Source organism: Ctenopharyngodon idella, chromosome 3, assembly GCF_019924925.1.
Source record: "Ctenopharyngodon idella isolate HZGC_01 chromosome 3, HZGC01, whole genome shotgun sequence".
NCBI lineage: Eukaryota > Metazoa > Chordata > Actinopteri > Cypriniformes > Xenocyprididae > Ctenopharyngodon > Ctenopharyngodon idella.
In genome coordinates, this window is record NC_067222.1 from 46193897 (window position 1) to 46208023 (window position 14127).

The window sequence follows — 14127 nt, forward strand, 5'->3', positions numbered from 1 at the left end:
AGGTGTGGGGGAGGGATTAGGATTAGGTGTGGGGTTAGGATTAGGCAATCGGGTAGCGATTTCCACGAGGGAGGTAATAATTTGGCAGGGAGTCGAAATTCGGTACAACACCTGGAACGCGCTGCTCCACTTGTGTGGTCGCAAGATTGTGTGCTCTAAATAAAATGTTGTATGCTTGGAATAATAAGAATACATTCATATTTCATTTAATAATAGGAAAATAATATCATATTTATCATTTGATTATTTAAATATCTTCTGTTTAAAAAAAGTGTATGCTACATCTTTTTAAAATGCACTGTGAAGCATAACAGTCATCATGTGGTGCTCCACAGTGGTCAAAAAGGATTTAAACAGTACTTTTTATATTGATCTCTTCTGGTAAAATCAGAGATGTGGATTCGGACGGCAATTGACGTATCATTAGTACGTCATGGGGTCACAAATGACAAAAGACACATTAATAATAGTTTGAAGAAGGGGTCATCAAAACAATATTTGTATTTGTTGCAATTCATGCTTCTATCCTTGAATATAGTGGTTTAATACAATTAAAATGGCATCTTATCTAGCATTCAGAAAGTCTAATTACAGATTTAATTGGACAGTGACAATTAAAATTGTTACTATTCTTATAAATATGAATATATATTTAATATATGAACTTATTCCAATCATTACCTTGTACAGTGTACTACAATTGATATGCACCAAACAGAGCAGATCTGAGAGGATCTGTTGAAACTACAGTGAAGTGAAGAAGGTGCCTATGGTTATGAGTACGAGTAGTCATAGTAGTTATCTCCATGGTCAGAATTATCCCAGAAGTCTAGATTGTCAACCTTACAAATATCTGTTTGGGTGATACTAATAATAATTATGACATAAAGTATGTAGATGCTTAGAAAAAAGCCAAAGAAGAATTTGTCTAGGCGGTAGGCAAAGGCCACTTTACGCTCTGTCTCCTTTTCTCCTTTATCGAAGTTCTCCAAAAGGTTTACTATTTTCTGGAGTGAAGCCATCTCTGAAGCCAGATCACCAGACTTTGTTGTAATCGCACCTGTATCTGTGAATGCATACCACATTATTTATGTTATTGCAATGTTAAAGGGTGAGTGTTTCATTTCTGTGCAACTACTGTCATCAAAAGGAGTAGAACAAATAACTCACTAAGCAGTTGCACCAATTTTGCATGCAGCATTTCAGTGCAAAAACCTGGGACTTAATCACAAACCCGTCCCAGTGTAACCAAGCACTATGTGCTCTGGTATAGTGCTGCACCATGCATTTCTGAATAAAGTCATTGTCATTCTTTCAAGCACAAAGACACCTTTCTATAAACTCTTTTCCACTCTCTGGCCAAGCAGATCTGTTGGTGGGTAACAGTAGTATTTCCAGTAGAACACAAATTTTTTTTTTTTTTTTGTGATTTGAGCTGAATAAACATTGATTGAATCCTGACTTGAAGTGTTTTACTGATACATACAAACCCGATTCCAAAAAAGTTAAGACACTGTACAAATTGTGAATAAAAAAGGAATGCAATAATTTACAAATCACATAAACTTATATTTTATTCACAGAATATCAAATGTTGAAAGTGAGACATTTTGAAATGTCATGCCAAATATTGGCTCATTTTGGATTTCATGAGAGCTACACATTCCAAGTTGGGACAGGTAGCAATAAGAGGCCGGAAAAGTTAAATGTACATATAAGGAACAGCTGGAGGACCAATTTGCAACTTATTAGGTCAATTGGCAACATGATTGGGTATAAAAAGAGCCTCTCAGAGTGGCAGTGTCTCTCAGAAGTCAAGATGGGCAGAGGATCACCAATTCCCCCAATGCTGTGGCGAAAAATAGTGGACCAATATCAGAAAGGAGTTTCTCAGAGAAAAATTGCAAAGAGTTTGAAGTTATCATCATCTACAGTGCATAATATCATCTAAAGATTCAGAGAATCTGGAACAATCTCTGTGCGTAAGGATCAAGGCCGGAAAACCATACTGAATGCCCGTGATCTTCGGGCCCTTAGACGGCACTGCATCACATACAGGAATGCTACTGTAATGGAAATCACAACATGGGCTCAGGAATACTTCCAGAAAACATTGTCGGTGAACACAATCCACCGTGCCATTCGCCGTTGCCGGCTAAAACTCTATAGGTCAAAAAAGAAGCCATATCTAAACATGATCCAGAAGCGCAGGCGTTTTCTCTGGGCCAAGGCTCATTTAAAATGGACTGTGGCAAAGTGGAAAACTATTCTGTGGTCAGACGAATCAAAATTTGAAGTTCTTTTTAGAAAACTGGGACGCCATGTCATCTGGACTAAAGAGGACAAGGACAACACAAGTTGTTATCAGCACTCAGTTCAGAAGCCTGCATCTCTGATGGTATGGGGTTGCATGAGTGCGTGTGGCATGGGCAGCTTACACATCTGGAAAGGCACCATCAATGCTGAAAGGTATATCCAAGTTCTAGAACAACATATGCTCCCATCCAGACGTCGTCTCTTTCAGGAAAGACCTTGTATTTTCTAACATGACAATGCCAGACCACATACTGCATCAATTACAACATCATGGCTGCGTAGAAGAAGGATCCGGGTACTGAAATGGCCAGCCTGCAGTCCAGATCTTTCACCCATAGAAAACATTTGCCGCATCATAAAGAGGAAGATGCGACAAAGAAGACCAAAGACAGTTGAGCAACTAGAAGCCTGTATTAGACAAGAATGGGACAACATTCCTATTCCTAAACTTGAGCAACTTGTCTCCTCAGTCCCCAGACGTTTGCAGACTGTTATAAAAAGAAGAGGGGATGCCACACAGTGGTAAACATGGCCTTGTCCCAACTTTTTTGAGATGTGTTGATGTCATGAAATTTAAAATCAACTTATTTTTCCCTTAAAATGATACATTTTCTCAGTTTAAACATTTGATATGTCATCTATGTTGTATTCTGAATAAAATATTGAAATTTGAAACTTGCGATAGTGTTTTCTTCCCTGTTGTGACATATATCTAAATGAAACGGCTTCTCGAATGAGAACGAATGTTGAGCGGGTCTTGATTTTATCTATGGGGAATTGATTAGATCATTGGATGGTTTGCTATTGCTGTGATGTCATGTGAATGACAGGTTGCCCCTGCCCTCACACCAGTAAACAAGAAAAAAATGGACAATTCTTGTTTTGTTTTTTAGTAAAGTTACATATTGTTGATCATCTTTGAATTAATTACACTATTTAACACTATACACTATAGGGCTGTTATACCAGCCCTATATTGTATAATCCATCTTACCATTTATCAAAATCCATTTACACTGCAATTACAATTGCCTAAATAATGTAGATAGAGAAATATGGAAATGTAGGGTAAAAAAATGAATTAATATTATACAAAACTAAAACCGCCATTAGGTGGTGGCAAGTCGTAATAAGTGAATCAAAGAATCATTCATTCAACCGAATCGTTCAAACCTGTTGGTGGATTCATTCATGAAGGAAGCAACCCTGCATCTCAATGTACTATATACACCCTATCTGCCCCTAAATAGTATTGAAAATTACTAATGTCACATACTACTTAGGATCGATAGTATGCACACTGGGACACAGGCCCTGTGTCTACTGACTTTATAAATAGGTCACTGAATCATTGATTCATTCAAAAACGGTGAATCATTCAAGAACGAATACCTGCTGTGTTTTGCTGAGAGACGCAACTCTTCTGCTTTGCTTGGAACTATTTTTGTTGGCAAAATAGAGCAAAAACAGTCAAAATTGACAATGTTGTGTCTAAAAATGGTCAATTCATATTGTTTATTGAACTGTTGTATAAAATGATTATCAAATTTTGCAATCGTGCTGATATTCGAGAAAAAAATAGCACTTTTGCTTGTGTGATATTGCTTAACTACATATTTATAATACAAAAATTCATACAAGGGCAATTTATAACTTGAATTTTGGTGACATTTTTATTCAAATTGGTAGCATTTCCGACCTTGCACAACGTTATTTTACGGCAACGCCAGATTAGCTTACTTGTTAAGCCTAATGGAGGGCTATTGCCTAAGTTAGGCTGGCTGTATTGAGATGTTTTAATAGTGGTTCAATTTCACAGTGGTAACAAACAATGCCGAAGTTTAGGGCATCTGTTACTTGCTGTCACCAGTGAAGGCAGGTCCGGGAGACATGGATGCTGAGAATTGATTGAGAATTAATGCCACGGGCCAAATTTAAACAAAAAATATGTCTTGCAAAAAAGGCACTTATCAGAGGCCAAAAGAGCAGGTGCTTGAGCACCAGGGGTTTATCTGTGCATGTGCCTGTAAATGAATGATCCATGCACATAATTTTGCTAAATTCATGTGCCCTCGTAATATTTAATCAAAGTAACTTCCCCTCCCTCTTGCACGTGTTTACTGGTGTGAGGGCGGAGCAATCTGTCAATTTCATGATTTCGACCAATAGCTAAAAACACAATCATCCACTCAATTCCCCATGGACAAAATCAAGACCCATTTGTTCTTGTTCCAGAAGCCATTTACTTCAGATATACCAACCCCATCTCACGGCAATTCATACGTATTTTACAAGATGGCTAATTCGTACGAATTTGTATGACCTCACTTGTACGAATTTGTACGTATTATACGAGTTGCCAAATTCGTAAGAATTCGTACGAATGACCTACCCCTATCTCCGCCCCTAAACCTACCCATCACTGGGGTTTAGACAAATCATATGAATTCGTACAAATTAGTCACCTCGTAAAATATGTACGAATTGGTCGTGAGATAGCGTTGGATATATAGTATCACAATAGGGAAGAAAAAACTATCGTAACTTTAAACTTTTGCACTTTTTGTTTGTTTCAAAACATGATCATAACAATGAATATAATAAACTCAATGAAGCAAAGTAGCCTTTGTGTTGACGGTCATCTGTTACCTTTCTCCTGATCCAGGCTGTCATGTTGTGTATTGCTGTTGGTTGATGGATGAACCTTGGCGGATCGTCTACACAGCAGGATGCTGTCCTCTACAGACAGACGTGTCAGCACTATGGAAATCAGCATACTCAGGACCAGACAGACCAGACAGAAACTGAAGTGATAGTCTTTAAAGGAGAAAATGAAGAAAATGCCATTCACATCATGAGCTAATACTAGTCTATTAAAAGAAAGCCCTTTCCAAAGTATGCTGTAATGCTTTATATATAGGCGGTATAAACAAATTTCTCATAAATGCAGGGTGCAAATTTTTTGGGAGAGGGAAGGGGAGGGTCTGACCTTCAAAATTAAGTCATTCCCACAGTCCACAAAACAGACATTTATTAAATTTAACTCTAAATACTACACAAATGTTTTGCACAATAATATGGTGTTGCGGCTTTCGTTAGGATGTAACATTAGGACTAAACATAAGTGCTGTCAGTATTAACTTTACAAACATACTACCAAAAATCTGTAGTGTTTAAAATGGAGCAGATCTCTGTTCTTTTACTTACGGAGGAGAGGGCTGCAGTTGCCACCGTTAGGCAGGTGATCATTGAGGATAAGGAGAAACATGGTGAAGCTCAGGACCAAGGTGACCTTGAAAGAGTTGCGTTCTCCTCCTTCAAATGGCAGAGCAAAGCTCACCAGGTCAGCCAGCATTATGAGTGCACTGGGCAGGATCAGGGTCACAAACGCACCGAAGAAGTTAATAGACAGAGCGACCTGTTCAAAGACCAAGTGATTCATTAAACAATTACAGGTTTATGTCGTCACTTCAAGAGTTAAACCATTACAGTCTGTTTTCTTAGACTGCCAGCTGTTTTTTCAGAATTTTAAACTCTTAAAAATAAAGGTTACAAAGGGTTTTTATTTTATTTTTAAATAGCGATGCCATAGAATGATGCCATCCCAAAAGAACCTTTCAGTGATCATTTCTTAAAAGAACCTTTTTTTTTCTAAGTATGAAGAACATTTTAACAATCCAAAGAACCCTTTTCCACTATAAAGAACCTTTTGTGGAATGGAAAGGTTCCATGAATGTTAAAGGTTCTTCATGGAGCCATCGATGCCAATAAAGAACCTTTATCTTTAAGAGTGCAGTTTTTGGAGAGTCAGAGGGAGTTGGTGTGTGTGGTCACATCTCAGCGGGTCAGTGTTATCAAATTAATTTGTTTATGTTCACATGGTGCTCATGGTGTTCTCATGAAAGAAAACTGTGAGTGTGAATGAAGAGGGCAAAACATTTGGCACATGTGACATCTCTCACCAAAACTGAGTCAACTAGTGGGACGCCACCTGGTGGCAAATTACAGGAAATGCCTGATTTTAAAACAAATTATTTGCACTCACATTTGACCCCTTCAAAGCAGTTGTTTTCAAACTTTTTGACAAATATATTTAAAAATATTTAAAGTTCCCCTTATATAAGCCAAAATATTTTTTCTGGTATTTCTACTGTAATTATAACAGAATTGTAAACCAGGGCGTCAATATATTAAATTAAAGGCATAATAGGTAAGACTTAGACCATAAACCACTAGAACAATGTTTTATATATATATATATATATATATATATATATATATTTCAGTCATGAAACTCTTCCGAGCAGCTGATTGGTTCAATTAAAGACAACGAGTCATCAAATCGTTCCGTTTTGTTCTCTCTACGTAACCTATTTATTCCTGACTTTGAATTGGATCAGTTCATTGCAGTGCACCATGGGACTTCGCTTGCCCTCCACCTTCCCCAGCACCACCTGCCTAGATCTGCTTGGGGAAGTTCCTCCCTATGTTTCATTGCAGTAGCCTAAATTCACTTCAATGTTTTCATGTGCATTTTAGATGTATTCTCACTCATCCAACAGCAGCAGCAGCAGCAGCGTAGCAGATCTAGTCCGCCAAGACCAAACCTATGTACATTCCATGTATAATATGTAAATTCATTCCGAGAGTATATACAGGTGCTGGTCATATAATTAGAATATCATCAAAAAGTTCATTTTTTTATTATAAATTATTTTTAAAAATGAAACTTTCATATATTCTAGATTCCCCACATGTAAAGTAAAACATTTCAAAAGTTTTTTTTTTAAATTTTGATGATTAGAGCGTACAGCTCATGAAAGTCCAAAATCCAGTATTTCAAAATATTAGAATATTTCCTAAGATCAATCAAAAAATGGATTTGCAAAACAGAAAAGTTCAAGTTCTTTAAAGTATGTTCTTTTGTGCACTCAATACTTGATCGGCAGGACATATTACAGTAAATGACTTGCTCCTAGCACAAATTACTGCATCAGTGAAGTGTGGCATGGAAGTGATCAGCCTGTGGCACTGCTGAGGCACTATTGAGCCTTCAGATCATCTGTATATTGTTGGATCGACTGTTTCTCATCTTTCTCTTGAAAATATCCCATAGATTTAGGTCAGGCATATTGGCTGGCCAATAAAGCACAGTAATATCATGGTCAGCAAACCACTTGGAAGTGGTTTTTGCACTGTGGGCAGATGCTAAAGTCCTGCTGGAAAAGGAAATCAGCATCTCCATAAAGCTTGTCAGCAGATGGAAGCATAAAGTGCTCCAAAATCTCCTGGAAGATGGCTGCATTGACTTTGCACTTGATAAAACACAATGGACCAACACCAGCAGACGTCACGCCCCCCCCAAATCATTACTGACTTCAGAAACTTCACACTAGACTTCAAGCAGCTTGGATTCTGTGCCTCTCCAGTCTTCCTTCAGACTCTGGGACCATGATTTCAACATGAAATGCAAAATTTACTTTTATCTGAAAAGAGGATTTTCGACCACTGTTCACTGTCCAGTTCTTTTTCTCCTTAGCCCAGGTAAGATGCTTCTGACGTTGTCTCTGGTTCAGAAGTGGCTTGGTAGTCCTTTTCCTGAAGATGTCTGAGTGTGGTGACTCTTGATGCGCTGACTCCGGCTTCATTCTACTCATTGTGAAGCTCTCCCAAGTGTTTGAATTGGCTTTACTTGACAGTATTCTCAAGCTTGCAGTCATCCCTGTTGCTTGTGCACCTTTGCCTACCCAATTTCTTCCGTCCAGTCAACTTTGCATTTAATATGCTTTGATACATCACTCTGTAAACAGCCACCCCATTCAGTAATGACCTTCTGTGACTTACTTTCTTTGTGGAGGGTGTCAATGATTGTCTCCTGGACCATTGCCAAGTCAGCAGTCTTCCCCATTAGTGTGGTTTCAAAGAACAAGAGATACCCGGAATTTATACTGTAGGGATGGTCATTTAATGAAACTCAAATGTAAATATTCTAATATTTTGAGATACTGGATTTTGGACTTTCATTAGCTGTACGCTCTAATCAACAAATTAAAAAAAAAAAACTTTTGAAATGTTTTACTTTACATGTAGGGAATCTAGAATATATGAAAGTTTCATTTTTTAAAATAATTTACAATAAAAAAATGAACTTTTTCACGATATTCTAATTATATGACCAGCACCTGTATATATATATATATATATATTAACTTGTTTACTTACATTATCCCAAACATTTCCAACAATTTTGGGGTTAGGAGAAATCAGCATTTTTAACCAGGACATGGACCGTGTCATTGCGTCGCGTGTCAATGACGTCATATCCGCATTACCCACGATTTCCAGTTTAAATAATATCGATCTAGATTGCTGCAAAGTGCAACAAGTGTCTCATAGCAGCCACCGAAAAGTGGCTGACTGCAGCAAAAGCATAATAAAAGCTCCGCTGGACTCGAGATCAGTGTGCATCCCAGGTGTCTATCATGAGCATTCACTATATTTAAAATTTTGCTTAGGAAATTCTAGTTCTCATTGAATTTTAATTTTACTAAGTAAAAATTTTGATTATTAATTTAATATATATTACTATACCAAAAGTTTTTCAGTGCACCGTAACGTTAATAAAACTTTAATACATTCGCTCATCCATGAACATGATTTCTGCCCAAGTCCGTTGGATTCCTTTCCATCGGCTGTTGAGGTGAAGACCCCAACTCCCATGATTCCACACTCATTCACGGCGTCATCAAGCTACGCCTTTGTTTTGAATAAGTGACCTCTAGTGGCGAAAATTACATATTGTCCCTTTAACCACAATTAATTTTGTTTCTTGATTTCATTGAGTTTTTTGATCTGTATGTTCTTCAGTAAAAACAATAGTTGTTGAGGGGGATAAAAGAAATATGATCTTGATTCTATGTTTTTATTAGCATTTTAAATTAGTTTTGTAATATCTATTACTATTATTGATCTATTAATACTCATAATAATAATATACTGTTTATAATATTAATATAATTGTATTAATAATAATATATTAATTAAAGCTTGCTGAGGACCCCTGGTCGAGAACCATCACATTAAATCCATCAACTTCTATATATGTTTATCGATCATTTCTGCTTTGAGGGTTCAAGGTAACACTGACAAGCTCTCTAAATTCAATACTCTTGTTCAGAGGGTCAGAATTGAATAAATTAATTACTTGGAGATAAACGCGATCTGATGAATCCACAGTTTTGATCACGTTCGTAGTCTGCCATTCTCCTCGATTACCGCCAACCAAAGACACATGATCAGCGATCTGGAGTTTGAGCGCACAAGCTAGATCAAACAAACAAGAGGACACATTCTTTACTTCATAATATATTGAGGAATATTTCTCCAGTTAAAAACAAATGGTCATAATCTGCTTAACAAGTATTATCTTACATTTCTGGCTCCATCCATTGATGGCCACAGGACATTCTCCTTTCACAAAGGGGTAGCTGAATAGGTTGATTTCACAGCTCACCATCGTGAACAAAACCACTGCATGGTTCACAGTTCCATCCCTCCTCACCTGTACGTCCTTAGTGTACGGCTCCACCGTCGTTTCTATTCTGAGAGCATATAGAGAGAGAGATTATGGCATCTGAACAGTGGCAGAAATCAACCAGAACTTGTGGTGGTAATAACGCCACAGATTGTTTCTAAACGTGGTGGCAAAAAGTATCTGCCATCTAACACTTGATATATTTCCAATTATTCTATTTCAGGCCTATCTTAATCCAGGCCATGTTGATGAATGTGGAGCTCAGTGGCTCTTTAACCAGATTTTATAGTTAAAAACTAAAAAGATGGGGCCCCAGGGTAGACCCCTGAGGAACCCCTGTGGAACAATGTGGGGAAGATATATGTTTCCTTAAAGAATTAGTTCACTCAAAAATGAAAATTACCTTATTATTTTCTCACCCTCAAGCCATCCTAGGTGTATATGACTATCTTCTTTCAGACGAACACAATCAGAGTTATATTAAGTAATATTCTGGCTCTTCCAAGCTTTATAATGGCAGTAAATAGAGGAGGAGATTTTGAAGCCCCAAAAAAGTGCATCCATCTATTACAGAAGATATCCACACAGCTCCGGGGGGTAAATAAATGATTCTGAATCGAAGCAATGTGTTTGTGTAAGAAAAATATCCATATTTAAAACTTTAAAAACTATAATAACTAGCTTCTGACAGATGGTCGTACGCATTGATTTACGGCGAAAGAGTTAACTCTGAGCTGACACATGACGCATGACACACTGATGAATGCGGAAGCGCAGAGGAAAGAGCAAAACAAAACACCGGTCATGCATTAGAAGTCTAAAAGGAGAATTTTAAAAGATAAATGTTGGAGGATTTCGATATCGAGAAGAGGAGCTTGAGTTTGTTGCCCAGCCCTATTTGTTTGAACAGCGAGAGGCATCTATGCTTATGCTACTTCTACATCACGTCAGGGGTTAGTCTTTTGGCATAAGTCGATGTGCGTACGGGTACGGCCATCTGCCGGAAGCCAGGTATTATAGTTTTTAAAGTTTTAAATAAGTATATTTTTCTTACATAAATGCATCACTTTGCTTCAGAAGGCCTTTATAAACCTCCTGGAGTATGGATTACTTCTATGATGGATGGATGTGCTTTTTTGCCTTCAAAATCTCACCCTCTGTTCACAACCATTATAAAGCTTGGAAGAGCCAGGACATTATTTAATGTAACTCCAATTGTGTTCGTCTGAAAGAAGAAAGTCAGATACACCTAGGATGGCTTGAGGGTGAGTAAATCATGGGGTAATTTTAATTTTTGGGTGAACTATCCCTTTAATATAAGACTCAGCCATAGTTGTTCACCCTGAAAATGTATTTCATGCCCCTTAATATAAAAGTAAATTCACATTTTATCTGAAGCCTGCCGGAACTGAGGTCAGTACTGAACTGAATCAGTCACTGAATGTGTAGCTCTCCAACCTTTTCATTAAAACAGGTCCATTATTAGAATATGTGCCATAAATCAGCATCAGTCTCGAGTTCAACTCACGCATTGTCCAAAACTATCCCAGGAATCCAGATTTTATCAACAGGTAAAACAATTGTTGGATATCTAGATCTCTCTTGCATCCATCCAAGATCAGGATCCTTCCATTCCTGTAGGGCAGAACATTTTGTCCAACAGTTTTAGTGAAATAAACAGCCTCTCATTTTGTTTTATAATATAACATAGCTTTTTGAAATACTTGATTCTGATTGGTCAATTACAGCATGTTGCAGTACATATTTTTGTATAATGACACCAACATAGCTACATAGCTGTGCAAGTCATGTCTCTCATATCGCTACTTTCCTAACACATAAAATGATTTTGAAAAATTAAATGAAATATTGTTTATATTTATTAATTTACTTTGCAAGTAGCTGTGTAATAGGCGAGATAAATGTATAGGTCAGCCAGCCATTATCGCTGTTTATGCCTGAAATACTCAATATTACTCTATAGAACTGCTGAAAATAAGAAATCACACTCGCAATAATGCCATTGCACTGATTATCAGCACAGCTGCTACTGTGATAAAACTCAGCATAACAACACTCGTACTCATGTATAATATAGTGTTATAGTATTTAGATAACTGGATGTTTACAGGTGACAATCACTGTACCAAGCTAGGTTTTTGAAGTAGATTTTATTTACATTCTATAATCGTATTTCATTCAAGAACTTGTCTACTCACCATGTTTAACTTGATACGGCTAGTCATTTGCATGACCTTTGTATCCTAAAACATGATGACAGAATTATGAGATACAGTTCTTATTTACAAGTACATTTGTGCTATTCAAACATAGAAGGCGATCAACAAGACAAACATGACACTTACAAAAGACAATGTCTCATATTGTATGGAAGTGATGTTTACTAGGATGGTACAGTTGTCGTTCTGTGGTGCGCTGAACAGTTCTTTAGAAACCCGAGTATTTGCCAGACAACGGCGATCACAAGCAGCCTCTGTGGAGTTACCAGCAGCGAACACTATAGGACCAGATAAACATGTTATGAACCACGTGAGAAAATCAAGAGACCACGTTGTAAATGAGGGAGTGTGCTCATTTAGACACGCTGTCACAGGACACACAAATCAGATCTGAACAGATGCTATACACAATAATTTTAGATTAGATTCCAATCAGATTCCAAATCCGATTGTGTTCATATCCGATTGGAATCAGCAAGTGTGAAGGGCACTATTAACCATTTCACTCCAAATCTTCTACAGATAATAACATTTGTACTGAAAAATTATGCATTTTCACCTGTGGGTCTAAGATTCACACTGTATTCATCTATAAAGATCAAGCTCATTGTTTTGAGAAAGCTTATTTCTCTGCTTGTGAATTCTAAATATAATCACATGGTATTTAAATCACAGTAGAAAGTGTATTTCCTAAAGCTGGAGAAATAGTTTACCAAGTGGAGATGAACAAAGAAGCAGCAGCAACAAAGAGATCCTGTGCCGAAGAACCATTTCATCTCCTACAAACAACAACAAAAATAAGCACTTACACATTCTTTTAGCTATATCCATTTTTATAAGAACGTAAAACTGATAAACGTTTACCTTTGCTAGCAAATGCTGAAAAAACTCCCAGGTCAGCTTCCCACAAACTTCAGCTGTGACTTTATAGTTTTTGAGGGAAACAAGGACATTTGGCTCTTTTAAAGGGTCACAGCTCTTTGAATATGACACAAATGTTGTTACGTAAGGCAAACAAAATAGTCCCAGCTCATATCTGAACCATCTATAGCCTATTAAATTTGATCTCATATTTTGTGTAAGCTTGTCTTGTTAGTAGGACTATAGATAATGAGATTTTTAAAGATCTCTGCATTCATTATATTGTTAAATATCACAACAGAGCAGTAATTACTTGCAGGGCTTTGACCCATCGCACAGTCAAACAGGAGGCCATACATGAGGACAATCACTGCACATCAGCAAACACTTCCACTAGGGGTTTAATTATATTTGATGGCATAGAGGGAGACAACAACAGATTATTAAAAGAATAGCCTCACTTTACATTGTCCTAAAGGACAATGCAGCTCTATCATATATCGTTTTCATACCAGCCTGACATACTCATCATATTTGTGATGAATTAGGGTTTCACTAATTACAAATAATAAACCCACAATAAGTTTCTGCAGGTCTCCGGTTTCCCCCACAATCCCAAAACATGAAAGGTCAGAAGTCTCCATGTGGGTGAAATCTGTGCCTCAATCCAATTATAGCCTATTATTTATAATATTCAATGTGGTGCTTTTGAATTAATAAACAATCTCAATTAGTGTGCCAACATAACTAAATTTATAGTCAAAGACATACTGATACTACGGAGCCCCATTTTGGACCGTCAGTTTGCGATGAGTTAAAAACATAGAATGACAAAAATACAGGCGTATTTATGTAAAGCACAGGCAAGCACTAAACACACGAATTTGTATGGAAGCCCGTTTCCGCCACAATTGAGTAAAAAAAATATAATTCTGTAAGTCATAATAATGAGAAACTTTCTCATTATTATGACTTAGTATCTTATATTGAGAAACTTTCTCGTAATAATTACTTAGTTTCTCATAATAATGAGAAAGTTTCTCGTAATGACTTAGTTTCTCATAATAATGAGAAACTTTCTCGTAATAATGACTTAGTTTCTCATAATGAGAAACTTCTACGCATGCGCAAAGCAGCGGAGCAGTGACACGCTAGCGACATCCGCTGGTCAAATGC

General features: G+C 37.1%; 1 protein-coding gene across 2 annotated transcripts; it reads right to left on the minus strand.

The window, feature by feature from the left end:
- Window positions 1-470: 470 nt before the first annotated feature.
- On the minus strand, window positions 471-13844 carry LOC127510172 (5-hydroxytryptamine receptor 3A). 2 transcript variants are annotated; one of them, XM_051889677.1, is made up of 10 exons: window positions 12955-13844; window positions 12804-12869; window positions 12217-12368; window positions 12070-12114; window positions 11379-11485; window positions 9748-9917; window positions 9521-9639; window positions 5524-5734; window positions 4966-5133; window positions 471-1066 (listed from the first exon to the last, which is right to left on the minus strand). In XM_051889677.1, exons 2-10 carry the CDS (start codon window positions 12859-12861, stop codon window positions 774-776), a joined length of 1323 nt encoding a protein of 440 aa, XP_051745637.1. In that variant the 5' UTR covers window positions 12862-12869; window positions 12955-13844; the 3' UTR covers window positions 471-773. The 2 variants fall into 2 exon arrangements, with proteins under 2 accessions (XP_051745637.1, XP_051745636.1); XM_051889676.1 differs by having other exon boundaries at window positions 12804-13844.
- Between the last annotated feature and the right edge of the window lie 283 nt (window positions 13845-14127).

What these genes read in the sequence shown, in the direction of transcription:
- LOC127510172 (XM_051889676.1), bottom strand. Translation starts at nt 13,161, where the DNA reads ATGAGATCAAATTTAATAGGCTATAGATGGTTCAGATATGAGCTGGGA. An exon ending in TCTTTGTTCATCTCCACTTG is followed by an intron (nt 12,369 to 12,803) that starts GTAAACTATTTC and finishes CTGGTCCTATAG; the next exon opens with TGTTCGCTGCTGGTAACTCC. An exon ending in CAACTGCAGCCCTCTCCTCC is followed by an intron (nt 5,134 to 5,523) that starts GTAAGTAAAAGA and finishes TCTCCTTTAAAG; the next exon opens with ACTATCACTTCAGTTTCTGT.